This window comes from Silene latifolia, chromosome 6, assembly GCF_048544455.1.
Source record: "Silene latifolia isolate original U9 population chromosome 6, ASM4854445v1, whole genome shotgun sequence".
NCBI lineage: Eukaryota > Viridiplantae > Streptophyta > Magnoliopsida > Caryophyllales > Caryophyllaceae > Silene > Silene latifolia.
In genome coordinates this window covers 6,721,178-6,740,032 of record NC_133531.1, presented here as the reverse complement: position 1 = coordinate 6,740,032, position 18,855 = coordinate 6,721,178, and the positions used below count along the sequence as shown (strand labels likewise).

Below are 18,855 nucleotides of genomic sequence, written 5' to 3'. Positions count from 1 at the left end.
CCGTGACATTTGGTCACACTGACTCTGATACCATGATAGATAAACCATCTCAACAATTATATTTATTTCCTATTACAAGGAATCCGATTTGATCCACTCGAATGCACGGGAATTCGAAAATAACTGAAACTAGGCTAACTCAACTGGACCTGCAGTTAAACAAATAACAAATAACAACTTTTTTTTCCTCCAACCCAAACCCTAAATTGACATTCAAGTTAATTGTTTTCAAGTTAATTGTTTTCACTTAAAATTAAGATAAATACATCAATAAATTATTTTAACGCTAAATTAACAATCCAAAATTATACATAAGATTTTAAAAAAAAATTATACTCCCTCCTATTACGAATAACTGTCTCATTTACCATTTCCGTCTATTCACATAACTGTCCCATTTGCCATGTTTGGACATGTTTTTTGACCTTCCTACCCTTGTCTCTTTTCTTTATTTACCACTCCAACCACCCCTAAACCATCAAATTCAATACATTTTATTATTTAACTCCTATATTCTTACCCCTATACAATACTTTTCATTATTTTAACTCCATTTCTTAATTTTTGTGTCATTGTCCAAATGGAACAGTTATTCGGAATATGAGGGAGTATAATATGTTGATAAGTGATAACCTACTAAGTATTGAACCACACGAAATCTCGAGCCTACTTGAGGCTCAAAGTTGACCTAGTCTGACCATGGTTTAACATAATTATAACCGATTTAAACTCGTCATTGGCTAAACTGACACAACCCGAACCCAATATTACCCAACCCGCATTAATCTAAATCACCCAATTGTCGTCATTTGTCACTCCACTAAAAAGAAATCTTTCTTAACGTAATGAAATGTTTAAGACCTCCAAAAATAATTAAGAAAGTAACGGAATAGAGCGAGTATATAGATTCCACAGTTATCTTGAAAATGGAGTGACTTGATACTTGAGGCACTAGCGGAATAAAGGATAAATGAAAGTGTACTGTCATATAAAGCTGTTTTATACTCCTTTCTATTCCGAATAAGAGTCTTATTTGGACAATGACACAAAAATTAAGGAATATAGTTAAAATAATGAAAATTATTGGAAAGGGGTAAGAATATATGAGTTAAATAATGAAAAGTATTGAATATGATGAGTTATTGGTGGCTGGGGTGGTAAATAAAGAAAAGAGCTAAGGGTAGGAATGTAAAAACCATGTCCAAATATGACAAATGGGACAATTATGTGAATAGACGGAAATGGCAAATAAGACAGTTATTTAGAATAAGAAGGAGTACTAATTTGTATAAAACGAATTACAATAATAATTTAAAACAAAAATAAACTTAAAAGGAGTTACAACTAACACACTCGTTTTACACAATTTTTGCATAAGACAGCCTTGCCCATGTATATGCAGTCCGTCTTGCTTAAGACCGCCTTATTTCAGACCGTAATAAGACCTCTCACAAGTGAAAAGTACATGGGTGGTGGGACACCCCATGTGCTTTCCCACTCACACCCTAAATGGGTTTTTTGTGAGAGGAAATAGTATCCGTCTGACCATTTCAGACGGATATGACGGTCTGAAATAAGAATTTGTGATGTATATGTAGTAATTATGTACCTAAACGTCTTATCTAAGCAACAAGGCATGAACACTAATTTAATCATATCATATTATCATGTAACATCGTTAAGTTTGTAACTACCCTATAGACTAAGACTTCAACTAAACTTTTGTTGTACATTGGTCTTAGAAGATCTTGCAAATTGCATCAAACTTAACTTTTTCAGAGCAAACATATCAAGCAAATCTGCTATGATTCCAAGTGAAAAACACTTATTATAGTGGCACTGGCGGATTTAGTGGGAAACTAGCAAGGGCGCTCGCCCTCACTGGTCAAGAAAAAATTCAAAAGTTTTAGGTAAAATCTCCAAAAAAATTTCAAGTTTTCGTTACGTCATTATTACTTATTCATCACCACCGTTGAATTTTTTCACCTACTTAACTATTAATCCTGGCTTCGTCACAGTATAATAAGTGTATATAATTATTGGCAATTGGCATGCATGTTTGGCTTTGGTTGACCTTAGGAAAATTTAGACAAAAAAGTCTCTTTTCTCCCTGGACTTTTGAAAGTCAACGGAGATATGAACGTTACATTTTTATGAGTTTGGTATATATGGCCATCACAAATAAAATTAGGAATGGTATCAGAAACTCATCGCAAATTGTAAGTTTGAGATTCTTTGGATCAAATCCTTCGTATTTCTCTTTATTCCTATGGCCTATGCCTATATGGTATGGTATTGCTACCCATGTGATTTCCAAATAAAGCTAAGAACAATGATCATACGTGTAAAATTAAACATATATGTTTAATTTCGGAATTAATCTCGTAAAATATTCTTTTCTGATAAGTACACCCTCCTATTCCCGATAACTGTCCCATTATCCATTTCCGTCTATTCACATAATTGTCCCATTGTCCCTTTTTGGTAATGCTTTTTCTTACATAATGACTATACTACCCTTGTTACTTTTCATTATTTACAACCCAACTCACTCTTAACCCATCCTAATAGTACTTTTCATTGTCCATTTCCGTCTATTCACTCACTTTCTTAATTCTTGTGCCATTTCAACAATGGGGCAGTTATCGGGAATAGGAGGGAGTATATGACACACCTTTGAAAATAATGAATAACAACATTTTCTTATGTAGGAAGTTCAATGCTCTATGAAGTCTTATGATTAGTAAATGACGATATTTAAAAAAATATGATGTTTCATTATTATTTCGCATTTATGCTGGTCGAGTTTTATTTTTAACCTACTAAAATTTTCTCCAGAATGAAAGGAAAATACACGGATTAATTGGTTATCACATGCGTATATTTTTCATGTTGTTTATATGAGTTACTCCGTAGTTGTTAAATATAGTACGGAGTACTAGTTATTAGTATGTACAAGCGTCATGAATTTATAGTATATGGTATATTCTAGTTATATGCCATACAACTCCCTCACATAACAATTAACAAGGGATGAATTTTTCTTGGAACCTTAAGGGTGGTTTCTAAGAAGCATCATGAATATAATAATCCTAATAATTAAGTTGCAAAAGTTCAATGTATATTTGTAATTAGTCTAACATGTTTTAAGGTTTTAAACTCCTTTAAATTTCCATTATTTTGACTGAATTTAGTCAAAAAAAGAGTGTTGGACTAAACTTATTACGTACTATAATGTACTATAAATTATAATAGTTCAATTATCTCGAGACATGATATGATGTACATGAATGGTTGCTTAAGGAAATCTTACTCTTCATTTTTTTCAAAGACCCCAACATCATTACCGAATCTTTTGGGGTAATTTACTAGACAATGACAATTGTGACATACAATGTTCCACAAAATTTGGGAAGATTGCCAAGTTATGACTTGGTCTTGTCAAAGAATCCAAACATATTGGACGACCCAAATTCATTTGTTGCTTAAATATTGTTTTTGTGTTATTATATTATATTATAGTACATTATAGATTGTCTAAACAATAATCTAATAAAAATTTCACATCATTTTACATTTTGGGTAATGAAGAATTTCTTTTGATCTTACAGTAATAGGAGAATGTTAATATCACACATTTACATTTTAAGTAAAAGTTTATACTCGAGGCTGGTAAAAGTCTATGATTCATTATGGCGTCACAATAAATTAAAGAATTCCCATCCTTCATGTATTGTGTTGGTCTTGTTGTCTCCTTTACAACAAAATAAGCGAGTGTTTGCTAAACAGCGGATTGATAAATTTTCAACATACTCAAGGTTTTTACTTTTTAGCATGTTTGACTCATCAATCTACTAATTTATGTATTTCGTAAATGACATATTGAAACAGTAGATTAAACTCCAATCTATTGCTTTCTAACACCCCACAAAGCATATTCACTTTGATAGATTTTAAAAATGAATTTATCAATTATTTACACATAGATTCAAACTGTCATTTATAATCTGATTGACCAATTTACTTACTTCTACTAATATATACGGAGTAAATTTATCAAGCACGGCCTAAACTTTGTACACCATCTTCCGTTTACGTCGTTATTTGACAAAATTGATTGAATTATCAAAATCAAACAACTAACAAAATTAAATATGTAGAACATAAGATCAAGTAGATTTGATTCACTAAAAAGAGAAGTCCCTTGACTAACTATGCACACTTGTGTTGCGTATGTCTCACACCTTGTATTTTTAGCCTTTATTATAATTTGTTTCACAAATTCTCATTTGTGACGGTCAATATCCGTCACAAGCTTTTGACGGGTCAAATAAAACCCACATGTGAGGATAAAGACAAGTCATTTGTGATTCCCTATGCATTCAACTTTTTGTCTTATCTACCCATGTGGATGATATTTGACCCGTCACAAGCTTGTGACGGATATATCTGTTAGTGTCACAAGTGAGACCTATTGAATTTGTTTTATTTATTTATTTATTTATTAACAAGCACTAGGAGATCTTAGGGTGAACATTCGTGGAATTCACATTGTATTGGGACCTATAATGATGTTTTTCTTGGATCTTTCTTAACAAATCTATTTAAAAATTAAGTTAAACTTGCATGCAATTACCTCATATATCTCATATCAAAAGAAAAATTAATGTAAATTAAACTTATGCTCGACACAATCGTTTTCAATATATTCATATTCTATACTTTTGTCCTCAAAATCTTCTCACTACCTTCCCTATTTAAGCATTACTTCACTTGACTAACATTCATGCAAAAAACCAACTAACTTTCTTTAGTTTCTTATTACTTAGACTTTTTTTAGTCCAAAATGAGTTCACAAATTGACACATTTTGGCTCTTCGCTTTTGCAACAAAATTCGAAAACTTAACATTAACCAACATTATTTCGACTATTATTGTTTTAGCCGTAACATGGCTAGCCATGAGTTTGTTCTATTGGGCTCATCCTGGTGGGCCAGCTTGGGGTAAGTACTCCTGGCCTCGTGTCCTTCACGGGGTGAGGAGAACTATTCCTGGACCCCGTGGCTGGCCCATAATAGGTAGCATGAGCCTAAAAATAGGCCTAGCACATCACAAAATTGCCAAAATGGCACGACATTGTGGGGCCATGAGGCTTATGGCTTTCTCCTTAGGTGAAACACGTATGATTGTAACGTGTAACCCTGATGTTGCTAAGGAGATTCTGAACAGTCCGGTCTTTGTAGACCGGCCTGATCAGGAATCTGCCTATGGCTTAATGTTTAATAGGGCAATTGGGTTCGCTCCATACGGGTTCTATTGGCGTACTCTACGTAGAATCGCCTCAACACACTTATTTTCCTCAAAACAAATAAAATCCTATGAAACCCAAAGGAGTGACATAGTGAATGAAATGGTGCAAAAGATAAAGGGTGAAAATGGGCCTTTTTGGGCCAGGGAAGTACTTAAGTGGGCCTCATTGAAGAATATGATGGGCTCAGTTTTTGGAGGAGGGTATAGTGAAGAGTTAAAGGAGATGGTTGATGAAGGTTATGATTTGCTAGGTGTACTTAATTGGGGAGACCACCTTCCTTGGTTAACCGGGTTCGACTTCCAAAAAATCCGGTTCAGGTGCTCTAGTCTTGTCCCAAAAGTGAACCGGTTTGTTGGTGGTATAATAGAGCAACACCGGTCTAGTCCTAGTCAAGTGAACCATGACTTTGTTGACGTTTTGTTGACCCTACAAGACCAAGATAAACTCTCAGATTCTGATATGATAGCGGTTCTTTGGGTAAGTATATTACTCTCACCGTCTCTCGATTATGCGTTTAACTATTCCATTTTAAGATATAGGTAATGCATGTCAAAACTTTATAGATTAAAATAAGTATGACAAAATTTAGATAAGACTAATCAAAATTGCTTTCAAGAAAGATTAGTAAATAAAATACTAAAATAGCAAACTTGACTAAAGTCTTAGACTCATAGTTTTGCTTTTTTAAGGAATCATCAACAACTACATACCATCATCAATTCAAGTGGATATAGTGTCCTCTATATAACATAACATAAAATACATCACACATGCACATAAATTAATTTAAAATAACTCATTTATAATTTATTAAATATATTTTTCGTGCTTATATAAAAAATTCCGTCTCAGACGTAGTATTTAAACCCTTGGGTATACGTGATAGCCTGCACTAGTCCGGTAACTTATTAGATACGTAAAATTTTGCGCTTATATACTTCTACGTAATTTTAATTGTAGGAAATGATATTTAGAGGAACGGATTCAATGGCGGTATTAATGGAGTGGATCTTGGCTCGACTAGTGCTTCACCCTGATATTCAATCAAAGGTTCATGCTGAATTGGACAATGTCGTGGGGAGGTCACGTGCCGTACGAGAATCTGATCTCTCGTCGTTGGTTTATTTAACGGCTGTGATTAAAGAAGTCCTCAGGCTCCACCCACCGGGCCCACTTCTCGCGTGGTCCCGGCTTTCGATTGAGGACACTACCGTTGATGGGTATCACGTGCCAGCAGGTATTTTCAGAACGTATAAAACCTGCGAGAGACAGTCTATCATTAAATTATTAAGAGATCATTTTTTTCTAAGTTAGTAATTTCCTAACGTCGAATCCTGAACTTGTCATTATAGGTACTACCGCGGCTGTGAACATATGGGCCATTGCAAGAGACCCGAAAGTATGGTCCAGCCCACTTGAGTTCAACCCTAATAGATTCTTGTACACTGATTCTGAATCGGAGTTTTCAATATTTGGGTCGGACTTAAGGTTGGCGCCTTTTGGATCAGGTAAACGGTCCTGCCCAGGAAAAAAGTTGGGATTGACCGCGGTTAGTTTTTGGGTCGCGTCATTGTTGCATGAGTTTGAGTGGGTGACATCACCGGATGCTGAGGTGGACATGTCGGAGGTGCTAAAGCTCTCGTGTGAGATGGCCCAGCCTCTTACGGTGCAAGCGAGGCCGAGGCTGGTAATTTGATGTTGATACCAATTTATAAAAGCAATGTGCAAGTGTGCAACATTTAGTGTAATTGTAATTGTGCAAATTGTATTTGGTCAATGTTTTATGTTTTAGCCTAAAACAAGTTGTTTGCATCATGTAGATCTCGTTAATCCGATTGTCAAAAAAGAAAAAAAAAAAAAAAAGTTGTTTGCATCATTCTATCGTCTGTATGTATAATGTTACCCTTAATGAATAAATATACTCGGAAATTGTAGTCACGGTCGTGTTTTGTTTGAATAAATACTCGGAAATTGTAATTCCGCCACCCTTTTTAACCCGCAAAACAAACATTAATATCCCTTCCGACAGTGAATTTAAAGTCAGCGGGGACGAAATGGTCATTTTATAACGGAACCTCGGGAAAATTTGAAAATTTTAACTAAATATTTCGAAATTTTCAAATGCCAGCGGGGTTGAGCGCCCCCACCCCTCTCCCCCACCACCACCAATGCCTTCCGAGATATAATCAGTTAATCACCCAAGTTCAGACAACAACATCAGAGCCTTAATCCCAAAATAATTTGGGGTCGGCTGACATGAATCATCATCCTTTAATCACCAAGTTCGGAAAAAAAAAAAAAAGTTAGAATAATTCAACGGACGAAGGATTTTAGCCATGGCTGAAGCGAATCCTTTTTTATAAAATGTTCATAACTTCAAAAAAACTGTGATTCGAATAAAACTCGTTCAAAACCAAGAGAATTCAGTAAGGCGGACAGATGATGTAACCGTAGATGCTAACATTACTCCTTGAATTTCTTCAAAGCAAACGCCAAGCCGACAATAACAAATGGAAGCAGAAATTGCATCAGCTTAACTAGGAAACTTGGACCTTGTTCGGCCCGAATAGCTGGTTGCGAAGTTTGAACCTTTCCGGCCTTTTGTTTTAAAGGGATGGTGGAGGTGTCAATGTCACCAACATAGTAGTCTTTCAGCATATTTCTAGCGTTCTCACTGTGTCCTACATCTTCAAAATCATCGGTTGCATCCTTCCCTGCAATCAGTTTGTAACACGGGAGTTGGAATGGGGGTCGGATTTTCTCAAACAGATAACAATACTCATTGTGTCCGACCAATAGTTTACATATTCCATTTTCAGATTAACTCATACATAGAAAATGTAAACTATTGACAGGTACACACTACACAGACAAAATCACAGCTTACCAGTTGATGTCAGCAGAACGTCATCACCGCCAGGATGGTCATCAAGAAATGGTGTTATATCATAAACCTAGAAAATTTGAAATCATATTATAAACGACATTTAACCCGTAAAGATATGCCAAGCATATTATGTGCAGCAGCAAACTAGCATACCAGAAGAAACTATGGATGCAGCCGTTCCAACATAAGACTGGCGGAAGGTTAACAGCGCAAAAAAACCACCACAATTCCCCCAACTTATCAGAATCGCTTTAAGAGCAGAGAATCCAGAAACCATTATCGAGAAGCAATTCAGTGTTGAACTTTGTTTTAGTTAGATTTAAGCCACACTAGTTAGGTATCATAGTTTGTTTCAGTATCTAGGAGTCTACGACTCTACAAGGACCTTCGCTACAAAAGCTTCTTCAAACCGAAATGAGTGAAGTAAAGCTCAAGTCTTGAGAACTCGGCTTACATAGATAGTTGATCATGTTATATACGACTACACGAGAGATGGCAGGTTATGCAGGGTCGCCAAGAGGCCAACGCCAGATGCACCATACACACCTCCCTAATACACCACATATAGGCAAAACATACAATTTGGCTTGATAAAGTATTTCTCGGACAATATCTTTTAAGTCACTGTAAGGCCTTCGAGCTGCTACACAACATTCAGTGCTTGTTTGGTTGCCCACTCAATTCATGGGAGTTCTAAAATCCCATGAATTGAGTTTTTTGAAACTTGTTTGTTGTCCTAAATATGGCAAAATGTAGGAATTTCAACTCCTCCATCTTATCCCTCCAAATTTACTCATTTCCACTTAATAAAAATTAGCTACTAGTAATATTATTGAGGGATATATTGGTATTTAGAAATTAAAATCGGGTGAATTACATGGTTTAACCAAACAAACCATGGGAGTTTAATTCCTAGGAAAAACAAACTCCTGCAAGGCAACCAAACACGTTTTTGCCATTTCATGTGAATTGCATATGGGAATTGGAATCCGGTTATTTAATCACTACTAAGGCTACTCCTATCCGAATAACCATTTGATTTCATGAAGGCAAAATTCTGATCAATCTAAAACTATTGGCATATGTCATACGAGACCCTCTTGTACAATGGCGAAACCAGGATTTATAATAGGAATAAATATAATAGCTTACATCAACATCACCGTAAGGTTTTTGTTGAGATGATTCATCTATATCAGAGTCAGCGTCACCGAAGGTCACGTGTTCGAATCCTGACCACCCCAATAACTCACGAAGTAGAATTTCAGCACATGGTTAATCTAACAATTTATAATTTGGGGGCTGGATATTTTTGGGAGACTACTAACTAGTAATGAAATAGAGTAAACTAAAAAAATCGAAAATTTAACCGTGGGCGATTGCCCGGCTAAATTTAACCGTATATAAGACGGTCTTACATTTAAATAATCGAAAAAATGCACCAATTCTATTAAAATCCATGACAAAAGTTACAAAAACAAAGTCAGACATACGATCTTAAAAAAAAAATCACATCCAATTAAATCATAAGAAATTTCGATAAGATCTAACATAACACATTAATTTCGATCAAGATTATAACAAACCATATTAAAATAAATAGAGATTATAAAATAAAATCAATGATGGTGCAAACCTTGTCATTAATAATCAACCAGCAATCATTCTTTGTGTTGTGTTTTGCAACTTCCTCGAACCCATGAATTTTTGGATCTGAACTCATTTTTTTGTTGATTTTTCTAAGAAAATGAAAATTTATGTCACGAATTATAAAGAATCTCAAAGAATGAAGAGAATAAAACAAAGAAGAATCGAAAAAGAGAGTTGTGTATATACCAGGAGTGTGGGTGAGATTGAGAACAATGATTGGTTAATCTCAAAAACTGGAACTAAAGTGCGTGTGGTTGTTGACTTTTTAGAGGTGTGTGTTCACGGCATGGGTCACGTACTCACGTGGGTATTTGGAAGACTGGCAAATGAATCAATGGAGTCGGGTTTGGGTCGGTCAGTTCGGGCTAGCTTAGCTTGTGTTTGGAAGAATTTGGTTCAGAACGGAAAGGGTCTGGTTATTTCGGGTTCGGATCATTTTCAGAAATATTATTATAAAGTTATTTAGGGATAATAGTTAGTTTCAACAATAAACATTTAGGTCGGGTTAAGTTCGGGTCCTTAGTTTGGGTGTCGGGTTCGGTTATTGGATTGGGGCATTAGGGTTGGGTCAATTTGCTAGGTCTATTTGGGGTTGCCCGCAAATTTTATGCTGGTAGGATTTGATCGGGTCATGAGCCACGTTTCATGACTTTATCAGTTGAGGTAGCTAACAACAACCAATAAAAGGCTTCCATGTGTTAATTTATTACTCTCTCTTATTCACTATATTCTTCCCCTTTCCTTTTTGCACAAGGAATAAGAAACCAATTTTGGACCACACAAAACGCACTACTCCACATGTAATTTAATTTGGACCACACAAATCAACCCAAAAAGGGAAATATGGAAGAAAACCCGAATAATCCGAATAAGGAAATAGGGAAGAAAATGGTGAATAGGAGGGAGTATTTTTTTTCCTTTTTATCTAAAACTCCACAAGAAAAGTGTTGTGAAAAACTAGAGTTTTAGTTGAATCAGACAGATAATGTATAAAGTCGTATGAGATGAGTCTGAAGAAAATATGAACAATAAAATAATAATAATAATAATAATAATAATAATAATAATAATAATAATAATAATAATAATAATAATTATTATGCAAGGATTTGGTCTTGAAAATCCAAGGCGCAATTCAACATTGGTCTTGTAATTTTTTGTCTTACACGGGGAAGTTACAACTTATTAATGCTGTGGTCTTTGGTCTTGAAAATTTTTGGTGTTCTGCTCTTCTTCTCCCCCTTTATGTTACTAGAATGGTTAATAAATTATGCAAGGATTTTTTCTGGGGCATAATTGCGGGTCAAAGAAAGATGAGCTACAAGAGTTGGAACTCTATTTGTGCGCCTTGGGGCGAAGGCGGCTTCAACGTCAAAGAGCTTCTTAGCTGGAACAAAGCACTCCTCAGTAAATGGGTATGGCAGCTTACCACACACCATGATTGCCTTTGGGATTCTTGGAGTCGCACCTATAATCTTAAAGGCAAGTCTATCTGGGAAGGTCACGCTCTCACTTGTCATGGTGAGAGTTGGAGGGATATTATTAAAGTCAAGGACGCACTCCTTGAACTAGCTGGCTCCAAGAACGCTGCTCTTTCTATGCTCAACTCGTGCGTCTCCCACGGCAAGTTCCTGGTGGGTCGGGCTTATAGCCTCTTCCGCCATTGCAGACCTAAGCTCGATGGACTATCCCCTTTCATCCGACAAAGATCCTTCCAAAACATCGCATTTGTGTTATCCAAGCTGTGCAGCACCAGCTTGCTACTGTTGACAATATCAACAGGCGGGGTCTTATGCTCGTCAATAGATGTTGCCTTTGTATGGTTGCTCAAGAGTCACATCGACATTTGTTTTTCAGATGCTCCTTCTCTCAACAAAGTTAGACGTAACATGTTAGCTTGGTCAGGGGCTTCGGGCTCGAGCTCAGATATCGATATTAAAAACTACCTCTACAAAATCAATGCTGGAAACAAATGTAACAGTTGGAGGAATATACTATCGGGTTGTAGTGTCGCGGGTATGGTCTACGCCATCTGGGAGGAGAGAAACAATCGTCTTTTTGGAGAAGTACAAGCTACGCCGGAGATAGTCGCATCTAAGCTCCAAAGTATTTTGAAAATCCGCCTTTCTGATAACCAGCATCCTCGGATTAGACAGTGGTTAGACTTTACAAATTAGTTTGTGTGTTGTGATTAGCGGAACTTTAGTGCTCCCTCGGTCATTAGTGTTTTTGTAAGATGCCTTCTCATTTCTTTTTTTTCCCTATATGGACGAATACAAATGAGTTTAACTTTCTTGCAAAAAAAAAAAAAAAAAAAAAAAAAAAAAAATAATAATAATAATAATGATGATGGGGCATATTCTGCACCCGCTGACCGAGTCAACACATTGAGGAAGGTCAAAGATAAAAGACAGCAAGTCAACGTATTAGACAGCCTAACCGATGCAGCCTGTCGGCATGTCGCTTGGGTCTCGGCCCCGACAACTAGCCGGCCGAGAGACATATCCGTGTACTCACATCCAGTCCCCTCGGTATAAGGACAACCAGGGCTGCCGACCTGCCATGGGTCACCCGGCCGAGGGTAAAACGGTTTTTCCACCTGCTCTGCCACTTGGCCACTACGTGACAAAAGGTGAAAGTCTATAAATACTCCACTTCTCTCAACGAGAAAAGGATCCCAAATCTATCTAATAATCACGTAATCTGGTATAAACTCCCTTATCTCTCTACAATATACTTCGCCAAGTATCATACAACTTATCTCTCTAAGTTTACTGACTTGAGCGTCGGAGTGAGTACACTCGGCCCCAAGCCGAGTCCTCAGTTTGTTTATCTTAAACAGGAAAGAGTAAAAAAAGGAAGAGGCAAGCCGCGGCATCATTCAAAGCTGACGTGGTAACAACACTGCTCTGGAACTTACACCCGGAACAATTGGCGCCGTCTGTGGGGATTAGATACTAAAAGCTAATCACCTCCTATAAAAAAAAAAAAAAAGAGAAAACCCAAAACCCACTCAAAAAGCTACGAAGATGTCAAAACAACCAGAAATTGTGACTGTAGAATCCGAATTCTACTAGGATGACACAGTTCTTAATTCCGAAATTGGGCAGTCCCCCACCGGCCGGTTCATTGAACCGGCGTACGGGATGCCAAAGGAGCCAGAAACACCGCTGCCAACCGGCCAAGTCACTGTCAAGGGACATGTGGTCGATGCAGCCAAATTGAAGTTATTCCTGGACCTGATGGGTAGTACGCCGCTAAGCCCCGTCGAAACGACGGTTACAGCAGCGCACCCAAAGGTGACCGGGCCCCTAAGGTGACTCCGAACAACCTGTCCGGAGCAATGCAAGAGGTTGGGCGTACCAAAACGCCAGCGGTGCCCGTGTTGCCAGTGGCAGACCAAAGTCCTTCCCCCCCTCGCGGGAGGACAGCGTCGCCGCGGCACCAACGAGGTCACCCCCGAAGAAACGAAGAAAGAAGTCCGACTCACCAAAGTCGGACAATGAGAAGCCCTTCCCGACAGAGGGAGGCAAGCCGGACTAGAGGTGCGAGGAGCCGATCGCCGCGTGTCATTCGACACGTGGTCAGACAGCCCCTCAGTGCCTATGTCCTCGACATCCCGGTGCCAACTAAACTGAAGCTGCCAGCCATATCATACAAAGGGGATAGCGACCCGACCGACCATTACGAGGCTTTCGAGTCGTACATGTCGGTTGGGAGCAACACCATGAGGTGTGGTGCCGAGTCTTCCCAACGACTCTCTACGGCATGGCTCAGAGTTGGTACAAGGGGCTACCCAACGGCTCGGTATTCTGTTATGCCGACCTGAGGGACAACTTCATAGCCCAGTATGCTTGCAACAAGCGAAGGGCCGTGGAGACCTCAAATCTCCTGACTATCCGACAGGGGGAAGACGAGTCCCTCCGGAGCTACGTCAAGAGATTTGATGCTAAGGTTCAGCAGATCCGAGAGCTGAACACTGAACTGGCGGCCTTCGCACTGAAGAAAGGCCTACCAAAAGGCGATTTCAAAAATGAGCTCATTAAGTGCGAGGACCTCAACTTGGATTCCGCCAGAAAGATGGCCGACCGAGCCATCAAGGTGGAGGACTATCACAGGACCTGGGTAGGCCACAGTGAATCTGGGCACTCAGAAAGGAGGAGCCGCCGGGACAACGACGACGAAGGACGTCGTGACGTTAATAAGTCACGGCCTGAGAGATTTAACAGGAAACAGAACTCGGCGGGCGCCGGGGGGAGTTCGGGACCGTACACCCAGAAGCGGTACAGCAATCTCACCCCCCTGGTCAAATCACCGGCCGAGGTCTTTGCCCTGAGCAAGAATGAAGGGCATAAATGGGCAAGGCCCCTCAAGACGAAAGGGGGACGGCGACCTTAGCCAGTTCTGCGATTTTCACGGCCAACCCGGCCATAAGACCGACGACTGTCGGCATCTGAAGAACGCCATCGAGTAGCTGATCCGAAAGGGGGCCCTCAGCAAGTATGTTGCTGGAGGCCAATCAACAAGCTCCGACGGGGCGAACAGAAAATCAGTATTCCAGAGAATGAGAGTGATCCAGGTTGTCATCGGAGGAAACGAGAACGGTGGGTCAGCTAATGGGCACAAACGGCACTTAAATGAGCTTTATCAAGCCATCAACTTTGTGCCCACCACAGCGACCCCCGCTTCCACCGTCCCCGATATAACCATCGGCAAGAAAGACTACGAAGGAGTCGTAGCCCCACACAGCGACCCGCTGGTGGTCCACCTGGACATAGCCAACCATTTGGTGAAGAGGTGCCTAATTGACACAGGCGCCTACACGAACATCATGTTCAGGGAATGCTTTCTCAATCTCGGTCTGAAGATTGAAGACCTAAGACCCTGCACCAACCCGCTTTACAGCTTCTCCGGGGCCGGCCTGGTACCCCTGGGGTCAATCAAACTGCCGATGATGTTCGGCCAAGCCGATGCGGCTAAAAATGTTCTATCAGAGTTCGTGGTGATCGACGGTTCATCTGCCTACAATGTTCTTATATGCCGGGTCACTTTGAGCGAGGTCGATGCTGTGATGTCCATCCGGGCCCTGACACTGATGTATGTCTCGAACCGGGGGGAAGCGCAAAAGCTCATCTCAAAGGACGAGAGAGATGAAATCGTCAACGTCCAGATATCTGTCAGAGGGTGCAACATGCAATCCCTCAAAGTGGCGAAGAAGTCAGAGAAGGGGAAGAGCCCATTCTTACAACATGAGGGCGAACGGATGGATACCAACATCGACATGGTCGAAGGAGCCCAGACCGAAGAGGTGGAAATTGACCCAGGCCGCACCGTAACTATCGGTGCCGACCTGGAGCCAAAATTCAGAGCCAACCTCCTAGACCTGCTGAGGAAGAACAAAGACGTCTTCGCATACTCAGCAGCCGAGATTCCAGGAGTGAGCCGGTAGGTGATCGTTCACAAGCTGAACGTACTCTCCACCGCTCAACCTGTCAAGCAGAAGATGAGGAACTCCTCGACCGAGAAAGACGATGCCATCAAGGCCGAGGTAGATAAGCTATTAGAGGCGGGCTTTATCATGCCTTGTACTTACCCTGAGTGGCTAGCAAATGTTGTAATGGTAAAGAAGTCATCAGGAGGTGGAGGATGTGTGTTGATTTTACAAATCTTAATAAAGCATGCCCTAAAGATTGTTATCCCTTGCCTCGAATAGATAGTTTAATTGACGCAACGGGAGGCTACACTATGCTGAGCCTGCTAGACGTCTTCTCCGGATACCATCAGGTATTCATGGCCGAAGAAGACATGCCTAAGTGCGCATTCATCACCATACACGGCACATACATGTATAAAATGATGCCGTTTGGTTTGAAAAACGCTGGCGCAACTTACACTAGGCTGGTGGACAAAGTGTTTCAAGATCAGAAAGGGCGAAACATCGAGGCTTACATCGACGATGCTATTGTAAAAAGCAAGTCTGACAGCGAGCACTTGGCCGACTTGAGCGAAACATTTTGTTCACTAAGGAAATATAGAATGAAGCTCAACCCAAAGAAATGCAACTTCGGTGTCCGGGCCGGCAAGTTCCTCGGCGTACTTGTCAGTGCCAGGGGAATTGATGCGAATCCAGAGAAGGTCCAAGCAATACTGGACCTACCGGAGCCGAGGAACCGAAAAGAGGTTATGACGCTGACCGGGAGAATGGCGGCTCTTGCCCGCTTCATCTCTCGGTCGGCCGATAAGAGAACATCGTTCTTTACAGTGCTGAAAGGGAACAAAGACTTCAGCTGGGGCGAGCAACAAATACACTTTCGTGCAACCGAAAGCTCACTGCTGACATCGCCGACCCCCTGTGCCGATCTTTGGGAGACGCTATATCTATATCTAGCGCTTACCTCGGCCACGGCGGTGTCGAATCGTCGAGAAGAAAACAAGCAGCAACACCCAATTTACTTTATCAGCCATACACTGCTGGCCGCCGAAAGAAATTACCCACTGATTGAGAAAGCGGCCTTTGCCGTCGTCGTTGCCGCAAGGAAGTTAAAACCTTACTTCGACGCTCATCCCGTGACGGTCTTAACCGACCAGCCATTGGAGAAAGCCTTAGAAAAATTCGAAAAATCAGGCAGACTTATCAAATGGGCAAGGAGCTATCCGCCGGCATTCGGTACAAAAACCAAGGCCTTCGATAAAGGGGCAAGCGCTTGCAGACTTCCTGGCCGAGTGCACATATTAAGAAGAATCACACCCCGGGGTGTGGGAGGTATACACCGACGGGTCCTCCACGGCGAACAGCTCCGAAGCCGGCATCCTTATCATCAGCCCATACGGGGACGAGTTTGAGTACGCCTTGAAGTTTACCTTCTCGGCATCAAACAACGAATCCGAATACGAGGCGGTGATAACTGGAGTCGAGTTAGCTAGAGCTGCCGGGGCGGAGCACGTTGTGGTGAAAACAGATTCACTCTTAGTGACCAACCAAATCAGAGGAGAGTATGAGGCTCGAGACGATGGGATGGTGAGGTACCTGGAAAAGGTAAAAGCTGACACCTCCAAATTGAAATCCTTCCAGATACAGTGCGTTCCCAGGTCTGAGAACAACCGAGCCGACGCTCTATCAAAACTTGTCAGTTCAAGCATCAAGAATGTCAGCTGAACCGTGCTGGTAGATATCAGGAATGCTAAAAGCATCACTGAGACCATCGGCATGGTGGGCGACATCGAAGCCGAGACGACGTGGATGACTCCGATGATGAAATTCAAACTAACAAATGAGTTACCGAAGGACCGCAGTCTCTCCCAGAAGATAAGAAGGATCGCCGCAAGGTACTTGATGTTTGAAGGAGAATTATACAGAAGGTCCGTAATAAGACCACTCTTGAAATGTGTCGGCCCGGTAGACGCGAGCTAATCTTGTGACAGAGATTCACGAAGGCATCTGTGGACATCACATGGGGGCAAGAACGCTAGCCCACAAAGCTCTCCGGGCCGGCTACATCTGGCCCACCATGCTTGAGGATTCCAGAGCTAAGACCAAGAAGTGTAAAAACTGTCAAATGCATGCTCCGGTGATACATGCTCCTTCCCGAGACCTGCAGCCGGTGCTTAGTCCCCTTTCTTTTGCACAGTGGGGGATGGATTTATTAGGGCCATTTCCAACGGCCTCCGGAGGAAGAAAGTACCTGATCGTCGTCGTTGACTACTTCACCAAATGGGTTGAAGCTGTCGCGGTACCTGCCAAGACCACGGCGGCCGTAAGAAAAGTGATTTGGGAGAATGTCATAACTCGTTTTGGGTTACCCCAAGTCATGGTATTTGACCACGGCCGAGAGTTTTGGAGTGACATGGTGATGAACTGGTTAGAAGAACTTGGCATCAAATTTGCCTACTCTTCCGTCTGCCCCCCTCAGAGCAACGGGCAGGCGGAAGCAGCCAATAAAACGATACTGAATGGATTGAAAAAGAAGGTCGAAGATCTGAAAGGAAGGTGGGCCGATGAACTACCCGGCGTCCTGTGGTCACTTCGAACCACGGAGAAAGAAGCAACGGGATACAGTCCATTCCACCTGGTCTATGGATCCGAGGCCGTCCTGCCAATTGAAGCATCGGTGCCGACATTCAGAACGCATACCTTTGACTCAGCCGAAAATGAGGAAGGCCTGAGAGCCTCCCTAGACCTGGTCGAAGAAAGTCGAGACACGGCACGGCTCAATTTGGAAATATATCAAAACCGAATAAGAAGAGCATACAACCGTAGGGTCCACAAAAGGGACTTAAGAGTGGGAGATCTAGTCCTAAGAAAGTCAGCCGCAACAAACAAAGGAAATATCCATGGTAAAATGACGGCTAACTGGGAAGGACCCTACAAGGTGGTTGAAGAAAAGAGGCCGGGTACATACCGGCTGACAGACATGGAGGGTGTTCCTCTAATGAGCCATTGGAACACGGACAATCTAAGGAAATACTTCGTCTAGCGGCGGAGGTGTCCGAGACCATTGTGGGCACCCCGACGCATGATTATAATGAAGAATGATCCAAGTTTTTTCCAAAATACTTGTCCCCTCCATAGTCATGCCAAAGAAGACGCCACGGCCAAGCCCGGGCAGTCACTACAAGTGCAGTTGAGACTCGCGAAAGCGGCCAACATGCTTAAAAACGTATACTCAGTACAGTTGAGACGCAAATTTAGCCGCCTCGGCCAACCGAAGGATTGGCAGAGGAAGCGATCAATATGTCTAAAGATACGAACGCTGTCGAGTCGTAACCCCGATTACCTCGGCCAAGGCCGGGAGCGACGGGGACACATCGACCGATATGCTAACATGTTCACAACGGTGGTTGGGAAACGCAAATCTGACCGCCTCGGCTAAGACCGTGCGCGGAGGAGGAAGCGACCAACATGCCAACATGTTGATAAACGTTTAAGTACAGTTGAGTGCGCCTTCTAGCTGCATCGGCACTCTCAACCTTGGTCTCGGCCAACGCCTTTTCTCTTTTCCACATCGGT

General features: G+C 41.4%; 2 protein-coding genes across 3 annotated transcripts; one reads left to right on the top strand and one right to left on the bottom strand.

Moving 5' to 3' along the window:
- Window positions 1-4,806: 4,806 nt before the first annotated feature.
- Window positions 4,807-7,132, top strand: LOC141658514 (cytochrome P450 78A9-like). Its single transcript, XM_074465450.1, has 3 exons — window positions 4,807-5,788; window positions 6,272-6,548; window positions 6,664-7,132. Exons 1-3 carry the CDS (start codon window positions 4,847-4,849, stop codon window positions 7,005-7,007), a joined length of 1,563 nt encoding a protein of 520 aa, XP_074321551.1. The 5' UTR covers window positions 4,807-4,846; the 3' UTR covers window positions 7,008-7,132.
- Window positions 7,133-7,639: 507 nt separating this feature from the next.
- LOC141586193 (cytochrome b5-like) lies at window positions 7,640-10,118 on the bottom strand. Of its 2 annotated transcripts, XM_074407340.1 has the most exons (4): window positions 10,035-10,118; window positions 9,835-9,937; window positions 8,199-8,265; window positions 7,640-8,025 (listed from the first exon to the last, which is right to left on the bottom strand). In XM_074407340.1, exons 2-4 carry the CDS (start codon window positions 9,919-9,921, stop codon window positions 7,775-7,777), a joined length of 405 nt encoding a protein of 134 aa, XP_074263441.1. In that variant the 5' UTR covers window positions 9,922-9,937; window positions 10,035-10,118; the 3' UTR covers window positions 7,640-7,774. The 2 variants fall into 2 exon arrangements, with proteins under 2 accessions (XP_074263441.1, XP_074263442.1); XM_074407341.1 differs by having other exon boundaries at window positions 9,835-10,060.
- Between the last annotated feature and the right edge of the window lie 8,737 nt (window positions 10,119-18,855).